The sequence below is a fragment of the Eleginops maclovinus genome, chromosome 6 (assembly GCF_036324505.1).
Source record: "Eleginops maclovinus isolate JMC-PN-2008 ecotype Puerto Natales chromosome 6, JC_Emac_rtc_rv5, whole genome shotgun sequence".
Taxonomy (NCBI): Eukaryota; Metazoa; Chordata; class Actinopteri; order Perciformes; family Eleginopidae; genus Eleginops; species Eleginops maclovinus.
In genome coordinates this window covers 3,424,053-3,450,008 of record NC_086354.1, presented here as the reverse complement: position 1 = coordinate 3,450,008, position 25,956 = coordinate 3,424,053, and the positions used below count along the sequence as shown (strand labels likewise).

The 25,956-nt window shown below is 40.8% G+C and overlaps 1 protein-coding gene across 1 annotated transcript in view; it reads left to right on the top strand.

Moving 5' to 3' along the window:
* The window catches only part of cdh6 (cadherin 6), a 74,414-nt gene that overhangs the window by 13,403 nt on the left and 35,055 nt on the right, over window positions 1–25,956 (top strand). Inside the window, exons 2-4 of the mRNA XM_063886563.1 lie at window positions 15,528–15,870; window positions 24,907–25,201; window positions 25,316–25,435. Coding sequence (XP_063742633.1) covers window positions 15,652–15,870; window positions 24,907–25,201; window positions 25,316–25,435 — 634 coding nt within the window. The 5' untranslated portion in view covers window positions 15,528–15,651. The remainder of the gene's footprint in view (window positions 1–15,527; window positions 15,871–24,906; window positions 25,202–25,315; window positions 25,436–25,956) is intronic.

Below are 25,956 nucleotides of genomic sequence, written 5' to 3'. Positions count from 1 at the left end.
TGTGTGTGTGTGTGTGTGTGTGTGTGTGTGTGTGTGTGTGTGTGTGTGTGTGTGTGTGTTCCTGCTGTCGTCTCTGTGGCAGCCATAAAACAGGAGTTCTCATGATAAAATGTCCTTGTGAATGAAAGCACTGCAAACAGAGGGCCACTACAAACCCTCGTAAACACTGTGAAGACACAGTGCTTTAAAATACTCTCTGACACTGGCAGACTAAAGCATGTTCAGCACACAATTGAGCTGTAACAACTTAAGTAAATGTTACTTCTAGTGATGCTTTCTTAGAAGATTCCTTGGTCTACCTTGGTCTAAGACTTGAAAGCCCCACAGGTAAATTCAGGATTTTTTTATTTAAGCTGTATATAATAAGATGCTCACAGCAAGATCTGGCACAGACCTGTGTGGGGAAAACTAGCTATGTTTAATTTCTATGAATATGTACCCTGCTAGTTTGCGCCGCTTCATGTAGCTGTCATCTGATTGATTGCGCGTTGAAAGGTCGGCGGTATGTCAAAGTTGAAATAATTTTTACTTTAAAAGCAGCGTCCTGCAACAATTTAAAGAGGTGCATTACGCAGAATGCAGCGCTTGTCCCGGAGATATGAACTTATTCTAGATATATTGAGTACACATGTTTGTCTATATCACATATGAATACATTCATTTGGAAAAAGTGTCTACAGAGTTGGACCACCAGAGAGTTCATCTTTATACTTCAAACAACCTGCTCATTTAATAAGGTAACGATTCTCTAAGAACCAAAACTGAAGCATTCTGATTGCGAAAGATTTTATCGATTTTTTTAATATGTCCATGATATTATCCACATTTCAATATCATTTTTGGATCAAATTGAGAAATGTTGTTACGAAGTTGTTGTTATCAATGCTATTTGGTGTCTACAGGTATTTTCCTTTCATATGTAATCTCTAGTTTCAGTCACTATTTGAGACAATTTAGCTTACAACAATCTGACCTCTGGTCCTTAACACTATGAGCAGCAGAAAGGGCTGGAATACTTAGCTTATCTTTCATTCAGTTCAAATGTTTGCGTCGATGTTAGAGAAAAAAACTGGATATTTCGACTTTCCTTCTTGCTATAGCTATTTTATCTCGTTGTAAATTGAGTATCTTTGGGTTTTAAGTGGCTGGTCGTCAAAAACAAACAAGATAAAGATGTGTCTCGGAGCCCGAGAAACTATTTAGGGCGCCAAAGTTCCCCACCGAGATTACATTTCGGGGAATGTGGGGGTTTTGACGAGCATGAGGTGAAAAGTAAATTCTACAATAACCAAAGAATTAGACCTTTTTTCTAACACAAATTGGTATATCAATTTCTTTAATTTGACTATTATAGTCCCAACATTTCAATATAGCAGATGTAAAGAAGGACAGATTTGCTAATGTTTGACAGTAGTTTGTCCAGAGAAAGTAGATCACGTTGAGACATTCCCTTTCCTTCCCAGGTCAATGACTTCCCAAAGTGTGTCCTGCTGTGTCTTGGGTCTGCTGGTGTGTGATAAAAGCTGCTCATGATGTGTCAGGTTTTTCATCTTCCTCAGGCTTGCTGACCCCCCACCCCACCCCACTCCACCCTAGCCTGCTCCCCCACCCCACGCTCCCCTCCGCTTATATAACAGTGTAAATCCTAAAGTACCATCTGGTGGCAACAACACTATCCATCACTAATTGTTGGTGATGCACAAGGCAACAATCACAGGGCTTTTTCTCAAACACACTTCGACTTACACACACACACACACACACACACACACACACACACACACACACACACACACACACACACACACACACACACACACACACACACACACACACACACACACACACACACACACACACACACAATGTAATGTGTCCTCATGCAGACTTTCCTGCTTACAGACCAAATGAGAACACTTTAAAATTTGCAAAAGTGTACAACTTGAACCTGGTCTGTGATGGATTGCAGAGGCAACACGCACACACACACACATGCATGCACGCACACACGCACACACACACACATAGATTTCTACATCTATTATCTCCCCTTTGTTGAGATTAAAGCAGCTCAGGTTGCATGGGGGATTAGGCTGGATGGGAATGTGTAATTGCTGGGAATGGGTCACCCAAAGAGTGTGTGTGCCTGTGCAGCGTGTATATTTGTGTGTGTTTGTCGGGGTCAAGCAGAGGGGGCAGGGATTACATGACCCACAACGTACATGTCCTGTTTTGTGCTTTGTCGATGCCTGAGAGCTACACTGGACTGAAAGCTTGTAAATGGTGTCAGTATAATGGAAGAGCTCAGAGCTTTAGATCATGTGTTTATGTCCTTTCACATCAAAGCCTGCATGTCATTCACTCTGCAGCAATGAAGCACCTGATGTTCATTCACTCTGTATTGTACAAAACTCACTCACTTAATAACATATACAGTATGTGGGTCATTTAATGCACACACGCGGTCAAGAGCTGGGCTTGGCATGTACTCCCTCACACACACCATAGGGGACAGGCCACAGGGCAGCTCATCAGATGTTCAGATGAGTCTAATAATGACATGCTATTTGCTTTGATCAGGGACATTGAAAGCAAACACAAAAAGAGATTATCGTAATGGCCCTCCCAACAAGGTATCAGTGCCAATTGACTGATTCCAGTCACTAACCCCTCCCCAGTGTCACAGTGTGAGCTACACCATCAACAAGGTCATTGATTTCCCAAAACACTGAGTGACCTCAAAACCCCGGCCTGAACTCTTCATGGTTTCTAGATATACCTACAGGTTGTGTTTGAATGATTGAGTAATCATCACAGAGAATTACTTGAGTTTGAAAGTTCTTTCATAGTTCTTTTGGGCCATTCCGTTTAGCGGAACAGTTTGAAAACAAAACTTTTTACACATAATCTGTTATAAAGTTGATATGGCAGAGTTGTTAGCACTAGCTCAGTCTGTATTTGGCTTGGGAACCAGATAGTCGCCGGCTCAAGTCCCCAAACAGACTAAAGTAAGGACCGTGGACTGGAACTTGAAGATGTCCCAGTTCAGCTCCATAGCACTCTCGTGGTGTCCTTGAGAAAGGCACCCGATACTCCCTCTGCTCCCCCGGGAGCTGTACATTAGCTCCCCAGTGTTCCAGGTATTTGGATAGGTTGAATGCAGCAAAACATGTGTGTGATAAATAAAAATGGTTTCATTCGCTTTTCCATTTCCGTTTTGAACATTGCGTATTTAAACATCACGCAGAAGCTGATCAACATGAGCATCAATTTGGAGTTGTCTTTCTGTCCACCTGAAGGATAGTCTTCGAATATCCTCTCACTTTAAGCTCTGTTTTTGGTCTCCCCCACCCCCTGAGATCAAAATCTGGCTGTTGGGCTGGACCAGTCAGTCAAGGTTTGGAGTGTGTATTGTTCAAGGCTTGCCGGGATGTGTACAGAGGGTTTATTGGAGCTGCTGCCACCCCTCCTGCTGCTGGAAACCAGGTTGTTCAGCAGATTTTGGGTCCTCCAAATCAAATTAAGAGCTCAAAGAGGATCCAGAGAGATGCAAAAGCTAAGCTGATAATTCTCTGTGGGAGTGACTGCTTCTACAATATCAGTTTGAGTCATTTATGAAAGTTTCCAATGTCTGGAAAACGACAGTTGATGCAACAGTGGTGCATCCATCCGATTAAAACTACAACTAGAAAATATCATCAGGTAAAAAGAACAATGCAAATGACATTTCTGCACCTTTTTAATATTACTTTTAGGTAGGCAAGGGAGTTTCTTTTTAGTGTACTCCTAATGTGTCAAAAGTAATTTCCAATGGTGCAATAAGTATTTGAGTATCCCGACTCAAACCTTTGGCAAGTTCCTGCATTCCTCTTGCTGTGCCTCTTTGGAAGAACACTGTGAAGTCAACACAATCTGGATGGAAAATGTGTTTCTGTCAGTTTTGTGTTATTTGTTGTGTTATTTGTCCTCTCACATAACACCGTGAGATACCGCTCCTAAAACTAATCCATGAGTCTTTGCTTTTGGACTTTTGCACGACCCCTCCATAGCTTATGAAACTGGTATTTTTTGGAGACAGAACTGATTGTTGATGTTGTGTTTTTCGTTGTGTTTTAAAGCATTCTGAGAGCTGCATGATGGTAATGGGAGTCTTGATCACAGCAGGAGTGTTGACAGCAGAGTCAGGATGCTGTGTGATGGCCCGCAGACCACACACTGCCCTCCATACACACAAAACGTGGGCAATGTGTTGATGTGATGGGGTTAGTGATGTCTGATTCGTGATGTCTGAAATTGTAAAGCCTGTCGGGTTGGATAACTACCTGGCGCACTGAATGCTAAAATACTGACATTTATGTTGTAGTGTTAAATCACTCACTGTCCCATATTTACCACATTGGGTGTTGTATGATTACCAGCCCGAGAGCAACACATGTATTGTTTTTCCTTTGGGAGTCTGTGTGTGTGTCTACAGCTTTCTGTGACTCACCATTGCAGCCGAGAAAGATGCAGTCACGTAATTTAAAAAAATGTATGCAGTTTACATAAAAATGAAGGTCATGTTCAAAGATGGACTTGGGCCAAGCAAGGGGGGGGGGACATTTTACTTCATAAAACTCAATATGTGTGGTTGAGATGACTTGAAATTGTGTTTGAAGATAGGTCTGGTCTGAGCAAAGGCTCTAAAAAGTTGGATGGGAAGGGGTCGTTGGCACCATCAATTTACGACTTTGGTCCATTCAGATTGCATCGCAGCCAGTATGATGTCATCACAAGATGGTCTGTAGTTTTGTATTGTTTTCAGTATTCTATAAGTCATAAAACTAATTTAGCTGACAGTTTTATCCTTATGATAAAGCATACACACCCAGAAGAGCAATGAACCTGCAGGTACATTTGTAAGATAAAACAAAGCTTTGTAAGTTGGTTCCAATTGAGCTAAACCTTGTAAGTACTGCATCATCTACATACTTTCTGCTGTCCTATCAATGTGGAGCCTATTCCAGCATTTTGTAGCCAGGACAGCAAACATGAATATCACGCCTCAATGATATCAGTTTCTGAAAAGAGCTCCGTTTGAGAGAAACACTCATTAACAATCAATATCCCATTAATTCATCATGAAGATACATAACATGTAGCGTCTCCCTTTTACTTTCCCTGTTCAGTGGTGACTCACTTCAAAATGGTGTTGATGTGTCATGTGCCCTTTGGAAACCATTAGAGCTCATCGGTTAATATGCTAGGAGAAATCACAACAGTGTGAAGCATTTCAGTTTACCTTGCTTCCTCAGCCTAAGTACATTTCTTGTTTTGATCTGGGTGGCGATCATATACAAACGGATTGTGTTGTTACTTATGAACCTTGTGCTTTTATCATGTTGCAGGATAGAGATTTATAATATCCATTTACAGGGCAAATATACAACATTTGAATAGTTAAACAAGACTTTCTGTGTCTGGGCCAAAACATGGCACTTGAACCAGGCATGAAGACTACAGGAAGTGACAAACTCGCACTGTAGTCAGCCTATTTCTCAGTCAAAATGGAAAAGGATAACCTTAGACTCGAGACATATATATGAGCTGTTAACATAGTACTTGAAACAAAGCAGCTACTTTTTTCACACCACTCTTGCTCATCACTTACATATGTGTATTGGAATGATGACATGAGACGAATAATAAAAATGCGAAGAGTCTTCATTATCTGCTCTCTTAAATAGCATTTTGCTTGCATTCCTTAATCTCATTTCCATTTGTGGGCACTCTTGTGATTCAGTTGAACAGCCAATCAGAGAGGTTTATCTCATTGACTGAGGCACGCCAGTATATTCAACATGCTCAAACAACCAAAACACTAAAGAGAAGAACCAACTAATACCAACTCCAAATCTAGCGTGACAGACGCCATTCACCAAGAGCATTTAAAGCTTAGCTGTCATAGTGAGGCCAGAAAGACTTCTTTAGGAATTTTAAATGAGCAGTTTGGTATTTAGGATATAATTTGACTCAATCCCATCCTCCTGGTGACAGAAATATGTGTTAAACCGCTGTTGAAAATAGTATTTTTTCTGTGTGAGTATATGTGCTGATATCCAAAATCCCAGCTGCGTAAATATATGCTTAATGTAAATAGATGTACTCCTTCGGTGGGAACCAATGGGCTTAGGGTAGACTGCCACAGAAGCATAAGTATTGGGAAACACACTTTCGACACTGTACTGAATACGCAGAAAATATACTATATCATGATATCAATTGATATTTTATGTAGAAAATTACTAATGCCATCTTATAAGTCTCTAGAGAGGAGAAGCACGATCCTCACTGTAGTAATAGCAGCAGTCATAGAGTTGACATCAAACGTCTGAATTGACAGATATGAAAAATCTAATTTTAAAAGGGAAAGACATTTCCATGCCAATATGGCTTATTTTAAATGAGAGTTATCTGGGTTCCTCGTTATCATAACCTAGTTATGATTTTTACACCCACTGAGGCAGAAACTGGGTTACACACTGGCTGATTTCTCTGCGCGTTTCCCTCAGACTCAGTGGATTAGGAAGATATACATGTATTAACTTCACATTCCTAACTGACCAAGTGCTTAACTGACATTGTGTCTCCCCGTTTCCAACGTCTGGTCTATATAAAAGAGAATGATTCATGGCGATGTCATGCGGATCATAAAAAAGTTGCAGAAAAAGTTCACTCTTTAAAAACTTGTAGTCAAGTGTCTAAAGTCAAGGTGCAGCAACTGCACCTCGTTTATGGTTTATTCATAATGAGACTTCGCACTCCCAAGGACCAGGGACTGGACTATCTGACGGCTCTGTGTGTGTGTGTGTGTGTGTGTGTGTGTGTGTGTGTGTGTGTGTGTGTGTGTGTGTGTGTGTGTGTGTGTGTGTGTGTGTGTGTGTGTGTGTGTGTGTGTGTTTGTGAATTTTCTGTGGGAGAGACAGCAAGAGTGTGTGAGGTAAAACTGGACAGGCCTTGTGGATGCTGTTGGCTGCCTTCAGATGGCTGCTGTATTCTGATGGAAAGGGGTGGCTGGGTTTGTACTTGTCTCTCAAACACACACACACACACTCAGACTCACACACACACACGCACGCACGCACACACGCACGCACACACACACACACACACACACACACACACACACACACACACACACACACACACACACACACACAAAAGCTGCTCGGTGGCTGACATTCTCCTTTTTTCACCTCTAATTGGTCTTCTGGGAGTTGTCAGAGGTCTCAGTGGCTGTCTGCAAGGTGGCAACACACACACATGCACGGGCACACACACTTATACGCAGCTATGCATCAGGGGGTAAAGACGGAGGCGACAGAAGAGAGGTGCTGTGATTGTCACCTGAAGGTCATGAGCATTTATCACGGTGTTTGGAGACAAAGGAGATTGGAGAGGAAATATCACGCCGGACTGGGCTGCTGTTGGGAAGCGGCTGTGACTCTCGTATGAATCCTGACTGCTTTAATAACAGTCTCACTACTGTTTGAGCATATCAGCTGATACAGGCCACCTAGTTATCAGCACAGCCGGGGAAGTGTTGCTGCGCTGGTTACAGCCTGTAGAGTGTGGATGTGCACGGCTGCAAGTCTGATTGAAGAGTCTCAAGATAACAGAATTGTCAGAACTGTATTTGTGTGTTATACTTGGGCTGAATGTCGCCGTTTATTTGAACTCATCAGGTCTTTTGATATTTAAAGAGGACATATAATGCTCATTTTCAGGTCCATAGCAGTATTTAGTGACACTACTATACATGTCTCCTCTGTCTGAAACCAGAGCCCAGTCTGCTCTGATTGGATAGCTGGCCGGCTGTCCTCTGATTGATCAACAGCCTAGAGTTGCCCTGCTCTTTAGCCTATCACGTACAATGTGTTTGAGTACTAGCCAATAGAAGCACGCATTTCAGGCAGGGGGAATTCAGCATTTTAGCCCTTGCAGATCATTTACATGCACCAAAACCTATTAAATACACTAAAGGAAAGGGAAAACCCACACAATGCAGCAGTAAAGCCTGACTGCTGCATATCAGGGCTGCACCCTGGTGCTGGAAGTGTGAACTCACGTGTTGGATTATCCCTCAGATGGACCTTTGGAGGTCAGTATTCAGTTTCATTCCGAGGGGAGGCTCAGCTTGTCGTTGCCTGGGAATCATACTTTTATAACACAGATCAGTGGAAAAATCGTACATAAAATATCTTTTTTGTTGTAATCCCCTGCCTCCTATGACTACACGTCACCGGTTCTAGTCCTTTTTCAGTCTGGGCGCTACTTCTACTGTAACATCTTTCTAATCTTGCTTGCAACTGTTGTTGCTCCGGCCCTTCTTTGTGGTTCTTGCTTCTTGGAGCTAACCGGGTAAATCCTTGGTGCCTCAGTTGAACCAGTGTTTTTGAACAAGAGATGGCACCACTGCTGTGGAAACATGAAAAACAGGTTTGCCATGGGGCCTCGGTTTCAAAAAGGCCCTGAAACCACCTTGTTCGAAATGGGGTACATTCATTAGCATAGCTCAATCAGCTGTCCACATGCTCCTTTCAATGGTCAATTAATGTACATTCCACATAATGAAAATACACACTTCTGTCATTTCTAACTTTTAAATGGACCTTACTTGTATTAAACTCCATCCCGGCTTCCCTGCCTCTCTGCATGAGGTATCGCACGTGTCCCACACATTCCTCCACTAACGTTAGCGTGACTAATCACAGTAGAATTAGTCAGCTTTGTTTGCATTCGGTACCGCAACGGCTGCACTTGTGCTGTTAAGCCTTTTGAGCAGATGGTGCACTAGATCAACCGCTGATAGATTTTTGTTAGTGTCAAGAGCTCCACTGATATTTGTACAGCGACACTCTGTCAACATGTTTAAAAGCTCCTGTGGATAAAAGGGGAATCATCAGCCGAGTATTTGGAGAGTTTCCAGTCCAGTAACCAGTCGGAGTATCACACATAATTAGCCTGTCGGGGATGAACAGTGTTGCAGGATAGCGTCAGATATTCTGCAGTAGCTGCTCCCACATTCTGCCCACAGCCTGTCCGCAGTGCTTTATATAGTCAGTAACAGAGTTGGGAGGTTACTTTAAAAATATGTTACAATTATTAATTATCTGAAAAATACATAATCAGTAACCTAATCTGAGAATCAACATAAATTACTTAACCTGATTACTTCCCGTTACTTTGGGTCACATCAATATTAAATGCAATAACATACAATAGAAAATAAATATTATTAAGATGTTTTTGTACATTTGGACTACAGAACAACTTAGAAAAGAAGAAATTTAGGATCATAAATGATTTTATTGATAGGAAAACTTGCCTTTCATGAAGCATATCCAGTCAGCAGCCTTTACACCAACACTGAAACACAGACCACATACTACAGTTTAAAAAGCAGGAATACAATCTGAGCTGACAGAGAATGCTCTGCTTTAGTTGAACACACACAGTTAAACTCACACACACTATTTTATGAACATATAGGTTCACCTGCTGAATTAAAAACAGAAGAAATGAACCAAAGAAAGTGGAACCATGAAGCAGATTCAGGCAGTAGGCGTATAGATTCACTCTGAAAGTATTAGCCTACAGAACAGAACAGCTGACAGAGGAGAGAGAACATCTGATCCTTTACTACAAACACTAGATGCTCTTTTTAGGTTTTTAGTAACATTGTAATCCTGCTAGTAATCGTTTAGAAATGTAACAGTAATCTGATTATGTCTTTTATTTCTAACTGTGAGGATATACAGTAATACCGCTTTTATGTATCCATTTCTTCCAAAGCCTGCACAGTAAAGATGTCAGCTTTGTAACAAAAATGATGTAAAAAGTGAGAAGTGTGCGATTAATCTGTACTACCTTAATGATTTGAAACCCTTGCCTGGAAAGACGGACACATTCTGAATTCTAAAACACTTTTTGCAGTAATGTAAAATTGATGGGATTTTCTTTTTTAGCATGACCTTATGTGCCAAAAACAGTAGGGAGGTCCTTTACAATCATCAATATGTTTTATTTTCTTTGACAGTTTTGTGATATGAAGTACTTTACAAGTCAAGGCTGTCCTTTCAGCAGCCACAGATAAAGGTACAGAGTGAGAGTTCCTCTGATGAAACAGAATTATGAGCAGACGGGAGAGTTATTCTGCTGGAATTGCGACGTTAGCTTCGCGAGGGCTGGCCGGCACATCAGTACTTGAAGAGCATTTTGGTGACTTCACACACATTCAGATCCGCAGTAACAAGGCGATGGGGGAAATCCATTAAAAACGGGGAAACTTGAAGGCAGCATCCTCTTTCACTACACTATAACGGAGCGCTGCAGCTTGTTAAAAACCTGAGTGAAGGCGTCCAGCCAGAATCAATCAGTCTCCTGTGTGCTCTTCACCTGATTAAATTAAAGCCTTTTCATATAGCAGCAACGTAATGGGACTAATGCAGCACAGGCAGAGAGCAGGGGGGGAGACAGGGAAGGAGAGAGGATCCTCTTGATACGGCTTCAAAGACATCAATGTCTTTACAATTCATGATACGATTTTTTTTTTTTAAAGGTGTAATCAGTAACCTAATCTGAATATCAAAATATTAAAGATATGATTACTTCTGTTACTTTTGAATCTTAATATGAAATAAATAACATGAAAAAGTAATATCAATACGATTTTTCTACTTAAATGTATTATATAAGACAACCGAACAATGTAACCTTAGGAGATGAGAAACCAAGATATCGAAATCCTGTCCTCTGCTCAAAGATCTTATTTATAGGTAAACCTGCCATGAAAGAGGACATATTATGGAAATGCTCAGGTTCACATTTTAATTAGTGTCTCTCCTGGGACATGTCTCCATGCTTTAATGTTCAAACAGCTCTTTATGTTTCTCATACTGCCTGTGCTGCAGCACCTCTTTTGACCCTCTGTCTGAAACCAGAGCCCAGTCTGCTCTGATTGGTTAGCTAGCCGACTCTGATTGATCCATTGCTTCGAGATGTCCCGCCCCTTAGCCTATCATGTACAATGTGTTGGAGCGCTAGCCAATAGAAGCGTAAGTGCTCCATAGAGATGTCACTATGTTACAGAATTAAACAAAGGAGTCCAATGAAGGCATTTCAGGCAGAGGTGGTGGGGGGAGTGTGGGAGAGAAATGTTAGCCTTTGCAGACCAACACAAATCTATACAACACACAACAGGAAAGAGAAACCCCCGATAAGTAGAATAGGGCCTTTTTAAGCACATGAGCACATACTAGTTTAAAAAACACAATATGCTCTTTTTGTAATTTTTCAGTAATATGGTAATCCTGTTAATAATCTTTTTATGTTACTGTAAGGGGATACAGTTACCATTTTTTGTATCCTGATAATGTTAAATATTATCCCTGTAGGTTCTAAATACTATAGTAGGAAAAGGCAAAAAGAATCCAAGAAGCTTCTCGTTCAAATTTAATAGCACTTCTCGGCCGAGGTCTTCTCCTATTTAATTGGTCCACAGTCCACTTTAGAGTGGTTATCTGTCTACAGCGGTGTAGGAAGAAGAGCCGTTCTAAAACTTTTCATGTTGTTTTCTTTTTCTGTTTTCCTTCCAGTCTCGCGTCTCTCATTGGTTAGTGGCGACGGTGTGGGTCTTTGGCGAATCCGATTTCGTCATCTCTTCTGTCGCTCTCTTATGACCTAACCATAACACTTCTGTTATAATATCTTTGTTACACAATTCATCTGATATACATTAGGCAAATTAGATAATTAAACACATAATGATAGTTGATATTGCAGCCTCTGTGAGTGGGAGTTGGAGACGGTGTGTTTAGTATGTAACTCCACGCGCCATTCTCCATATAGTCACAAACACAATATCCTATTAGCTACATGCTACGGTGAAGCTACAAACAATAACATCCGGTACCCGGAACTCCAAGATGTCGCCCACCAACCGGTCCATTTGGCAACAGTGAATTATGTCCTTTAATGTTCCTGGCAGTATATTGATTTATTCTCACATCCCTTCCTCCCCAAGCCCGACTGTTGCATATCAGGGCTGCACCCTGGTGCTGGAAGTGTGAACTCATGTGTTGGATTATCCCTCAGATTGAGCTCTGAAGGTCAGTGCACAGTGAGCACAGTCAGTTGATTAGTCACTTTAATCAGCCGCCTCATGATCCTGTCTGTTTCTGCCCGACGAGCAGCCTCAACGAAGCACTTCCTCTTCTCTGTGTTCCCTCACAAAGTCCTTCTGAATCCTGAACAAGCGACATTGATCTGGAGTGAACAATGTGTTGCTGTGCTGTGTCAACTGAATGCAAGCGGGCCACATTTGTGTGGAAGGGGCTTAGATGGAAGGGAACATTATTTAGCGTGTTGCAGAGAGACAGAGCTGCGTGTGGGAAGATAAAAGCACATTTCCTTTCACTCGCATAATTGCTGCGTAAGCGTTCCTTCCACATCCTTCGCTGTGAATGTGTATGGATTTATTGATCCGGTGCAGTTTTTAAGTGCACAAAGGCAGTTTTAAGGAAGTGTTTTTGTTCCCCTACTAAGTCAGTGGTCAATCAGATTTTTTTGTATCCCTGAAAATGAGGCATTCAGAGGAGAGAATATTAACACACACTTTGATCACAGGTGTAAGGCCATTCTGTAATCCTTACACCTACACATTGCATACAACTGTTTCACAACACTGCCGAGTTATTCTGTGAAGCAGAGAGAGGGGAACTCATTAATGAAGTTTAAAATCTTCTGCACAGTTTTTAAGGATTAGCTCGTTAAAAAATGAAATAAAGATTGGACTGCTAAACCTGATAATTAAACGTTGGAACCTGGAGGTTTGATTTCGGGATATTTTTGTGAAAGTATCAACGTTCAAAAGGTTAGTCAACCAATCCCCACCTCCTTTGTGAGATACAGGAAATCATTTATCCCTTTCAATACACCCTGAACACTTTGCACACATTTTTCTTACATATTGTACTCACACTACCTCACTGAATCTATAAAAAATGTTTTAAAACAGCTTCTTTGCACAATGTGTAATGCATATATTACCTATATTACCTCTATATGTTCTGTAACAGATTGGCGTATTATAGAGTATTCTAATTTATTCTGGATATTTTATATTGTATATTCTTTAGATACTCTATTGATTTATGTGTTTTATCCTGCGGATATGTATTTATTTAATGCTTAATCTACCTACCTACCTTCTTCCTTACTTCCTACCTACCCATTGCTTTTTTTTAACCCACCTACATACCTACCTACCTACCTACCTACCTACCTACCTACCTACCTACCTACCTACCTACACACCTACACCCTACCTACCTACCTACACACCTACACACCTACCTAGGTAGGTAGGTGTGTAGGTTGGTAGGTAGGTAGGTGTGCAGGTAGGTAGGTAGTACCTACCTACACACCTACCTACCTACCTACCTACCTACCTACACACCTACCTACCTACCTACACACCTACCTATTGATTTTACTTTTCTTACTAACATTGATTAAACCACAAATAAAGACTACCGATGCTCCACCACGTTCACCACTTGTCTCTAGCTGAGTCTGAGTGTGTTTGCTTCAGAGCAGGTAACGCACGCTGCTCTCATCAGAGCGTGTCAGCTGAAAACAGCTGCTGCCGCGGCTGGAATCCAGGCTGATGAGAGCAGATTTTACATTGAGGACTGCAGAGTTGGTGATAATTCACAGAGGGTCCACGCAAACCTTTTCACATTACGCCATTGTCATCTGATCCTTTTTCAATATGGAAAGCATGAATAAGTGCAGCTTTCGAAAGGTTTAGTTCTCGAGACAGAAATAGAGATTGTGCAAAAAGGAGGTATTCATACTGCCTTTATCATTACATGTAAAAGTACATTCAGTCATGAATAATTCACGACTCTCATTTTGTAAACACAGATCTTGATAAAAGGCCTTTTAAAACCGTAGTAGTGCAGATTACACTTGCCTTTCATATTTCTTCAGTATCTTGTGTCTGGTGTCAGTGCTGCTCTGACTCTGCTGCTGTAACTGCCTCTCCGTGGCCCTTTCAATGCATCCTGCCTTTGTTGTGTTAATGTGAAATGATAGTGTGACTCTTCTGCTTTTGTCAAACATCTCTCCCCGCATGTCACAAATGAATGCACGGCTGGTCGTTGGTGTGTCGTGCTCTTTATGCCAGGCAACTAATATTCCCATGTACCTCAGTAAAACATGGGAATATAACCATGTCAGGGGGAAATCAAGGCCATGTGAGTGTGTAAATAGATGTGTAATAAGATGGTTCCTCCAAGGTTCTGATTTACCTTAGCTGTTGGATACCTGGAAACAGATCAACATAAAAAAAACAAGTATCATTCATACTTTGTTAAGGGTCTTTTAATTTGAAGCATGAGCAGGAAGTGTTTCATGGACAGTAGCTTGACAGGGCAGATGAATATCCAGTTTCTTAATGACACCCATGCTACATGTAAGGGATAATGTGCAGCTACCTACAAAAAAAACAATTTAAAAAAGGATTTTATTGATGTAAAAGTGATCGTTTTTCTTCCGTTAAGAAAACCAAATAGTCTGTTCCACTGCGTACCAACAGCTGGAACTGTCGCAACAGCAACTTAAAATGACGGCAGCACTGATCAATGTTTTCTGTAACTGTCCAAGTCTGTTCACAATTTCTTTTCTATTAACCCGTTTTTAAAAACTGCAAGAGCCTGTTATTGTTTACTTCCTGTCTGTCTTCTTCTGCTGTTCCCTTTACTGTTTACTTCCTGTCTGCCTTCTTCTGTTGATTTCTCTGAAGTCCACCGCTAACTCTTTAAACTCTTTCCTTCTCTTGCGCTGTTTTTGTTTTCGGAAACAGTTTAGCCATCATGAATACATTTTAGTGCTGTCCACAAATATAAATATTAAAAAAGTATTCCATGTTGTTTTCTAATGGAGAAAAAGAAATATGTTGTCGTTAAATTGACCCGACTTCTTTCTGCAAATTGATATGATTACACATACCCTTGATCCTCCTTAGCAGCGGTCTGTTAGCGAAAATTAACAACCTCCGGCAGGTCCAAATTGACCATTCAGAATCAATTATTCCAATTAGTTGTATTATAAGCATTTTCAATACAGATATTGTATACAAAAGTGCAAATGCGTTGGGATCTGTTTATAGTAGCTGTAACTGTTTCGTTTTGGGTGAGTCATATTTCGACAGAATGTGCATCAGCTACTTATCACATCACCACCTGTTTTTGGTGGATTCCTCCAAGGCTGCATTTGATGTTTATTCTCAAATCAAAGGCTTGATGCAATGTTTTCTGTTGTTCTATCTGTTTACCGCTACTTGATTTACATTTCCAAATCCACAAAACAATTAGTTCAGGTGTAAAGACATTCATAAACGACCCTCACAAGCCAATGATATTAAAAGTGCTCCTCAGATGTTTAGCAGAGCCATGTACTCATTTCTATCTCTTCTTTTACAGCTTCTACATACGCCAGTACAAACTGAAGGACTATGACTGAAGGAGCCATCTCCCAATTCACAGTGATACAGCTGGGAAGATAAAACATTTGTGACCTGTCACATCCTACACCCCCTCCAGAGAAATGAGGACTATCTCGCTGGCCGTTGTATGGCTCTGCCTCGGCCTGTCCTTGGATGCTTTGTCTCTGCGGGGACGGAGGACAGAGACAGCAGATGGAGAGGGGACTGAAGCCAGCGTCAGAGGAGAGAAGCCGCTCAAGAGAGTGAGACGAGGCTGGATGTGGAACCAGTTTTTCCTGCAGGAGGAGTACACAGGCAGCGACTACCAGTACATCGGCAAAGTAAGAGCTTTTGTTATTATTACTAACAAGGACTGAATGTTGTCATTGTCTCACATGGCATCAAATAAATTCCCCTTATTAGTGAGAAACACCCGGGATGTTTGCTCTTCTTTCCCGAATTGCAAGTTTTAAAAATATTAATATATACCGGTTAATCACTTCTCACCCATTTTGCTCATGAGTTCGAGGATAATGAGTTACTGCTGATCATACCCTGCTACAGTGTGATCAAATATCATCAACCCCATTAATAGAGTCTTCATATGCAGATTTACCCGGGAAAACCACAGTTAGCTTTCTTATACAAATGAAAAGTTAAACTGACGATAAAAGCGATTAAAAACCGGCTAGTTTGACCTCACCAGGAGCCTCTTTAATAATCACTGCGTTTGCACAATCTGGAAAAAGGCGCATGCCACTTTCAAAGTAAACTATTAGAACAAACTTTTTAAGATGTCTCAATCTCTAGTTTCAAGTCTTCAATTGGACCATGGTGTTCCCATTTAAAATAGACGATCAAACAGGGTTGGATACTTTGTGACTGACAGGTCATCACTAAGTCCTGTTTGGGTGCTTTCTGTGTTTTCACAACATAAACCAAGTCAACCTTTTGTACCCTAAAAAGGTGTTGTTCAATTGTATTTGGCTCCACCCTCTTGTGTTACCTCTGGTTCCAAAATACTGGGATGTTGACGTCCGAAACCCCAAACTCAAAGCTTCAAATGGTAGTCCACAATCCAGTGGGTGACGCATGGTGACTACATCCACTTCCTGTATACAGGCTATGGTTAAAACGCTGCGTCATTTTCAGTGTTCACCCAAATAGCCTTTTTCTACAACATGACCTGAGCAAGCTGTGACCACCTGAGACTTCCCTCCGGCACCTTCTCACTGGTTCATACTAACTTTCTTACAACATTACATTACAAATGATTAAACTTTAATCAAACTGACTTACACAAACTTTTGAAAGCATAGACATGCCTACTGGAGCAAGCTAAGGTAAGGTGTCACATTTTGTGATGTTGACTTTAGGGGGTCAAACACTGACCCTCTGATTGATCAACACACTGAGCAATTGCGTCCCTTTTCTCCTTGTGTTGCATTGATCAAGTATTTTTGCCAGAATATGTGCATGTGGCAAGTTCTATATTTCTGTGGTCTGCTAGCTGAAATAATAGACCTCTGGAATGTCCAAAATGACCAATCAGAATCCGGTATTGAAATAAACTGTGTAATAAGGTCCAATTACAGCCTGAATTCCGAGTGTGTGTAAGCCTGGGTCTCTGAATCGTATCACCATTGCTTCAGGGTTTTTCCAATAAAAGCTAGAAACAGCTATGAGCAGGAAAAGTCTTTTTGTGGTATCATTGTCATCATGAAGGTGGTAATATGGTGGATATATGATAGCAGAGACAGCGATCTGGGACACATTAGTACACCAGAAAGCACTCTTTGCTCCAATAAATATGCGCTGTGGTGAAATGTCTGCGGGCTTCGTCACCTTGTGTTAGGCGAAAGAGCGGAGGTGCTGCAACCCTGCAGACTGACAGATCACATCAGACTGAACTCTGCTGGAGAGGAAAGACGGCAAGGATCACAAGGAGGGAGGGGTGGAGGGGAAAGGGTGAAGAACAGAGGAAGCACAGGGAAAGTAGCTTTTGTAATGTGGAAAAGATTGACAGAGAAGATGTTGTTAAATTGAGAGAGTTGAGAAGAGGAGGACAGGTAGGATAAAAGAACAACAGGACAGAAAGTCAGCCAAAGAAGACAGAGAGGTGAGGGCAGCAGAAAGTATATTGACAGGTAGAAAGAGAAGAGGTGAAACCCTGCTGGTCCACACGAGGAAGGAAAGTAAAGACCAGCTGAGATTCAAAACACATACTGCAAGATTTCCTCGCTGTTAGCTCCTGAAGCACAATATTTGATGGAGATGTGATTTGCTGAGTGAAATGATCCGTGGTGGTCATGACAAGCTGTTGAAAGAGCTCAAGCTAGTCCTGTTAGCTTGTTGGTGTGCTATGCTCGTTGTTAAGCTAGCACATGCCGCCATTTGCTGTCCGTTAAGTTAAGCAGACACATCCTTAGGTTGTAGACATAGTTTACTTTACTGATAACAATACAAAAGTATGTGATAGCAAAACGTGATTTAGCTGCCAAAACCCCTCTGGCCTTCCGAAGACAACACTCCAATAATAGGGATTTCTGGCCTCAGATACCTGACAGCCCCACCCAATGAGCACACAGAAAATAACATGTAGGGTTATTCCAACTCTTTATACAGCTATATGAACTTTTTGATGAATTAAATAACCATAGAGGACACTCTTTGTTTTGAAATACCTGATAAATCACAGAGCTTTATCACAGTGATGCCAACATGATGTAATTATCACATGGTTACATTTCCCAAAAAGGTGTAATACATTCACATATATTGCAGTAAAGGACTGGCTACCTCAGTATTAACAGCATGGCAGAGCATCATACATATTTATATGATCTCAAGGGATATTTCCTGCAATATATACAAAAATGAAGGACTGATAGATAATGTATGTTATCTGTATGAGTTATGAGCTGTCAGTGGGTGATTAAAGTATCTGGTATTTTGCGTCCTATAATCTTCATCTGGCCATTTTTGTTTCAATTAGATATTTGTGTGGAACACAATCCCAGATCAAGATTTGCTTTCTATGTTATCCATTGGCTATTATTACACATGACGGGTCGGCAACTTTTATTCATATTTATATATATAAATATATATATATGACCAATGACGTACGTGTTGGCCTAACATTAAAGCTGAATGGCTACGAACACCCTACACAAGCTGTTGAAAAGCTCAAAAGACGACCTTGATTTGGTATGGCAAGTTATTGCCAAGGTCAGGCATGAGCTTTGATGCTCATTGTATGTACTCTCGATTCTGTGTATGTCTCCAAGGTATTTTGCAGCAAAAATACTTTTAAAGCCACACTTGTCTTCCATTTCTGGTGATCAGACAGAGAACCAGCAGACAGTGAATTGAAATAACAAAAAATGTGAAAGAAAAGGACACAAACACGCATCTGCACCCAAGGTGGAAGAAGTACTCCTTAAGTAAAAGCAGCAATAGTACAGTGTAAAATGCTGTAAAAGTCCTGCATCAAAGGACAAAGTGGAACTAAGGTGGGATTAAAAAAGTAATAGAATCAAGAAATACTTCAGGTTCCAAAATAAAACCGCTCATTATGCAAAATTGCCATGGTAAACACCAGATGTTGTAAATGATTGTACTGTACTTATTGATGGATTAATGTGTTCATCACACATTAAATATGAATTACTATATATACTACCAGGTAGATTAACCTATACAAATATATAATAATTAATGAGTTGATTTACATTGTATGACCTTTCATACAGTAATCTTAATCTGCAAAGTAACTAAATATGTGAAATAAATGTGCCAGCAAAATGTAGTGGAATAAAAGTATATAATTGCATTATGTTAAAATTGTAAAATTAAATAACACATTTTGTGTTACCTTACACCACTCTCATTAACTGACCCATTAACCTGATTAAAATACTTCATTACTACATTGCTGCTCCTGAAAATGATCATTAATCTTACACTTTCATTGCGACACATTCTTGCTACAATATCCCCAAAAATGTGTAACAGATGAAAAAAATGTGACATTCTGAAATATATATAATATAATGGCTCCAAATGTTTTCACAGCTCATCGCTGCTATCGAAGACATAAAACATCCTTTATATGTTTGACACATATTTTCCTGTTCAGTGTGTGTGTGTGTGTGTGTGTGTGTGTGTGTGTGTGTGTGTGTGTGTGTGTGTGTGTGTGTGTGTGTGTGTGTGTGTGTGTGTGTGTGTGTGTGTGTGTGTGTGTGTGTGTGTGTGTGTGTGTGGGGTGTGTGTGTGTGTGTGTGTGTGTGTGGTGGGGGGTTATCAGCACTGAGCCAGGAAGACCCTGAGGGAAGGAATAGCTTTTTGCAGCCTTTGAAATGTGGTGCAAGTGTGGAAGAGTCTAATGATCCCTACAGTCTCATCAGAGTTCTACAAAATTCACTTTAGTTTTTCCCACAATCATCCATCATCCACCGCAGTGGCATGTCCAGCACAGGCAGAGGTTAAAGTTTTATTAAAATCATTATTCTTTGCGAGAAGAATTATTTTAATTCAGTTGTTCATAGCATTCCAGTGCTCAAACAATTTTACTCCATTTACAAGGTTTTTAAGCCATTGCTGCTAAGTGTGGGGTCATTCTGTTGTCCACTTCTCTCTTTTATATAAAGGAATACAACAAATTTGGTTTCTCTTTTTAATCTTTTACTATTTTTACATGGCTTGGTTGAATACTCGATTCTGATTGATCAATTTGAACATTCAAGAGGTTGTTATTTTGCGCTAGCAAACTGCTGCCGCCAAGGAGTATCAGGGGACTGTGTAGTCATACCAATCCCTACTCCAGTCAATTTAATGTCAGCTGTGGACAACGAACATTAGTTCTCCCTATCAGTAAATACCATATACTTTAATATACATTTTCATATTTGTGGAGAGCACGGAACTTAGGATTCAAGATACTTCATGAAGGCAAGGCACACTGACTCAATTCCAAACCACACCCTACCCACTGCCACTCCGTGACGGAGGGAACTCCGTCTGTAGTCACAATCGCAGCTGAACGAGGCTCTCTTCTTCCCTTTGGAGTGTGTTAATACAGCGGCAAGCTTTGGAACAAACTCCCCTCTCTGGCAGGAACCAGAAATGCTGTAACTTTTTTTTCACAACTGTTTCAAATCAGCATTTTTTGGACAAAAAATAATAACAAAAGTAAAACTCCAAAAATCTTGAATTGCGTTACTTTTTCGTAAACGTCTTTTTAAAAATGAACATCTGATGTTTAAACAGAACTTTATAGTAAAATGTGCACATTTACTATTTTCTAGACTGAAACGGGTTTATGATCCTATGTTAAAAGAACACGAGATAACATGAAGTTGTTAACATCTGAATGAAGATATTAAATGATATCTTGTCCTGCAGTTTATCAGTAAATGTTTGCAGGAACTGTTTATCCACACTGGTTTCCTGAGGGACACACACAGCGGTGAGTCCGGTCAGGTAGTGCAGCAGGTGAACTCAGGAGCGATGCAGACTCGCTATTGGAGGGCTTGATAACCCGCTCCCCCTGCACACTCGTTGGTTCGGAACGGCACCTAATGTGGCAGACCCTCCGCCTGATTGCGCAAAGGGAGGGGTAGTGTGTAGAGGTCAGTTTGGAATTGAGCCACGGCATGGACTATGGCAGTGTTTAAAGACTGGTCAATGGAAAGGAACTGTGAACAGACTTGGACAGCTACAGAAAACCTCGATCAGTGTTGTCGTCATTTTAAGTTACCTTGCTGTTGCGACAGTTCCAGCCATTGGTACCTAGTGGAACGGGTACTTTAGGGGATAAAGCAACTTAAATGAATGTCAACCTAAGTCAATTCCAGATAGACAGGGCACCATGTTCAGTCCCATGCATTAAAGTACAATGTCCAGAGAAGTGAAGAAGAGCAAAATATTCACCTGTTTGGTCAGATTCAGAAAGGTTTCTGCATTGTTGAAAAAAAATCTGTCGTTCAGCAGACCTCCTTTTAGTTAAATGGAAGAGTACTTCTGTGGGAACAGAGATATTAAGTTGAAAGGAAAATCCTCTCATTGACAACCCAGCAAAACTCCAACAGGCGAGTCTGCAGATTTGGATTTTTCTGAGGAGGAAGAAAAAGAGGCTGTGTGTCAGCAGTCTTGTTTCCCACCAAGGCTCATCGGTATTGGCAGGAAGTGTGAGAAAGTGAGCCCGTCATTGAGATAGTGGTTATGATAACACCCTATACGGAGTGGGCAGAGCTCCCTTTTTGCTGTTTTTAGCATAATCCTCTCATGTAAAATGGAAGTGATTCCACACTGGATGAGCCCCTGCTACAGCTAGTCCCTGCTGCAAAGTAATGGCAGGTAATCAATCAGGTTTCATTGCATCTTAATGCAATCCTTGATGACCCAAACAGTCCGGAAGGCATGGATGGAAACGATGTCATCAGATATATCCTGTTACAGACATTTATCCATAAAGCACATTAAACTACACTCCAGATATTCCATCTAACTCCTAGCTAACATGGTTAACTCGTCAATTTTATTAGCCACTGATCTAACGTTGCCCATGATGGGAGGGGTTAGACATGGCTTAAATCACCTTTCTGCCATAAATCTGGACCCAGCTGTCCTTCATTTCTTTGGCTTACGCAGCATCCCCTGTGTCCTTCTCCAGATTTCAAATGGGATAGCCATTGTTCTGACCACTATGTTAGCCGGCTTTAGCACGAATAGCTTCTCCCTGTAATAAACAATTGAGCATGGGTTCCTTTGTTTAAATTGGTTAGTCTTTACGAATGATACGTTAGAGCAGCTACAGTATCATGAATTATCACTCTTAGTCTTGTTTTATATTACTGAAAGTCCTACCTTTAATTGCACGCTAACAAAAGAAACAGACAGTATTTAGCCCTCCAGTCATTTCTACTAACAACAATTAGAATCAAGTGATCTGAAATGATAATAAGCCAGCCCTAGCAAGCGGCTGGTGTCAGATCTGAAGCACTGTGGCTGGCTGATGGAGGCACAGTTGGAAACATGTAGCTGCTGGTTGGTAATGGAAGTCTCTGGTGTTCAGGCTGCTGCTCAATAACAGCGGGCACCATCACTTTAGCGTTCATTTGTATGCTATTTTACTTTTTTTTTGTTCTTATAGGCTAAATATAACACACAGTATATGGCAGTAATCATTTCACACAGTCCTGCATACTGAGCGATTTTATTCTTCAGTAGTTATTGCTTTCCAAACCCATATGAGCGTTTCGCAGTCCTTATCGGTGAGAGGATAATATTCCAACATGCGATTGCCAACAAATCCAATGCAAAGACCAAAAGCAACGATGGTTGGGCTCAATAGTTTACACAAATAATTGTATGCATTTTTTGATGTTTGAATTGAATTTAAGTAGTTCCTGCTGGGTCACAGCAAATAGGAACAGTTCTGACATCTATCTTAATATTTAGTTTTCATTGTGTTCTGTTTCTAATGACATTGTTTGTTCCTTCAATTAAAACCTTTCAGTATCATAAGATATCACTTCCAGTGTTCCAGCATCTTAATTTTGTTCCAATGCACCAAAAATAATATCCATCATACATTGTACTACAGTAAAAAAGGAAGCTAATAAAGTTTGGAATGCCAATAATGGTGTCCACCATACAGCAACAAAGGGACAGTATTCATACAGTTATATTACACACACACTCTCTCGCTTCATAATCTTCTAGTAGGAGCGTCATAGTGAACGTTATTATCAATTTTTCTGTGTGACATATAAACAGGGAGACAGAAATGCAAATTCTCACTGTCCCAAACAATAACAACTGATACAAATAAATACATATATGTATACTGTATAAACATACATACACAAATACATAGGAAAAATAAAAGAAAGAAGGCAGAAAAATATATATATACAAATAGCAGTCTTCACACAAATTTGACAGGAAATGGGTGTAAGTCTAGTCTGGTAGAATATCTGACAAAAAATACGACAATATTAATAAGGTTTGTACATGATTCACACAAAAAGGACCTAAAATAACCGTATGTTGAGTGGCTTTGAATTAAAATGTTTTCAGGTTAACGGTTTCCTGAAGGAAAAACATTTTTTAAAGGTAGAACATGCTGTATGAGTCTGTATGTTCAGATGCTTTTTAAAACAAACAGGCTTATAAATCTTTCCAGAGCCAGTGTTTTTAAGTGGCTCACACCTTCCACAGGTAGTTGGAAAAAAATAGCAGCTAAAATTGGCTCTCACACACACACACACATGCACGCACACACACACACACACACACACACACACACACACACACACACACACACACACACACACACACACACACACACACACACACACACACACACACACACACACACACACACACATACACACATATAATCAAAGGCTTCACCCCAACACCTGGCCTGGAGGAGTGAAGCAGGGATGAAGGGATGAAAGGTGAACAGCGAGCCACTTGAGGTGGAGAGATGCAGACAAAGACAGAGGCAGAGAGAAGCAGCCGGCTTCTTGCTGCAGGTATCACAGCGAGAGATCTCAGCGCACATCCCATAGATGTTTACTCCTCCAGGCACAACACACACTCTCTGCTTCTCTCTTCATTTGCAGCTTTTTGCCTTCAGAAGATTTCTGTTTTGTTGCTCAGTCTTGAGCTGACTCTTTGTCTTTCTTTTGTGTTTGCATCTTCTTTGCTTCTGTCTTATATAAACATGTCACCTTCATCCTTTCGCCTTTTCCCCTCCGTCCATGTACCACCAACTCTGTGCGTATGCATAAGAAACTACTGCCTGTTAGAGAGTTAATATTTAAAAAACAAAAGGGATGCTAATGACTCTAAAACACCGTGTCTTCTATATAGTTATGTGCCTGGTTGGCACAGGAAATGGGAAATGTTCTGAGTTGCTGCACATGTAGCATTGATTGATTTCAGTACACTGAGGAATTTGAATGCTATCAAACTACTGAGGGTAGAAGTGGATAAGGTATATGATGAGTAAGCGATATTGTGCAGCAAGGCAGTCATTAATGAAAAGAACACAGACAGTGTGATCATGATCCCGACGAAAATTACTTTTTTACTGAAAAGATCAAATAAAGTCAACATCTCTCAGTGTTTACTGAAGCGGTGTGGGGTTTCTTAAACTTCCTTCCTAGAGTCTTGTTAATCAGGCCAGTAGCAGACGGATATACTGTAGTAGACAGTGCGCTGTATAACTGTTCTAGACAAACACAAAATAACAAAGAATCTAAGTTGATGGATCAGGTTTGGACTCAAGTGTGTATGTTTCTGAACCATTTAAGCATTCAGATGATCATTCAACTCGCTCCTCTCTCTGTGTCCATTTGCAGCTCCAGTCGGACCAGGACAACGGAAATGGGTTGGTCAAATACATCCTGTCGGGTGAAGGGGCGGGCACCATCTTTGTCATCGATGAGAACAACGGGGACCTGCACGCCACTCGCCGCCTGGATCGCGAGGAGAAGGGTTCCTACATCCTCAAAGCCACCGTGGTGAACAAACGGACCGGTCTGAAGCTGGAGCCTGAGACCGAGTTCATCGTCAAACTGCACGACATCAACGACAATGAGCCTCAGTTCAGCAAGGAGGTTTACGTCGGCAGTGTGCCTGAGAGGTCTGATATCGGTAAGCACGACTGACTGGACTTTCATTTGTTAGTTCAATGATTTTCAATAATAATCACAGGGATGACCCAGATCTGGGGAGATTTGTCATGACATGTCTACTTGCATCTCTCAGGGACATCAGTCATCCAGGTGACAGCCACAGATGCTGATGACAGTATGTATGGGAGCAGCGCCAGGCTGGTGTACAGCATCAGCCAGGGACACCCGTACTTCTCTGTGGACCCCAAAACAGGTATATCTTGGCCACATAAATAACAAAGTCATACACACCCCTTTTGCTCTCACACTTCCCTACATACTCCACATATTTCAGCATCACACTTAAAAATTAACAGATTACATGTCAGGGGATTAGATAGTAAGGATAGTATAACAAAGGTACATGAAAAAAAAGGATTAATCAGATGACTGATACATCTTTAAAAAAAAAAAAAGAAGGAATTTCTGGCATGATTACAACGCTACAGACGTACTACCTGAATGTTCTTTTTGGTTAAGTTTATTATGATCCTTCTTTATTTTAAATACCTTTTCTTTTTTTTGCGTTGGTTGGGTGGACCATTTATTGGAAGTTTTTGTGACAGTAGCCTCGTTATGATTTAAAATAAGAAAGTAAATTAGAAAAATAATTAGTCCATGAAAGCAGTGTTTCTGAGAGTGAGAGCAGTAGAGTGGTGAGAGTGACAGCAAGAACTAGTATTGTGGAAATGTGTCATTGTCAGCCCCACTAAAGCAGATAGTCATGTGCCTCCT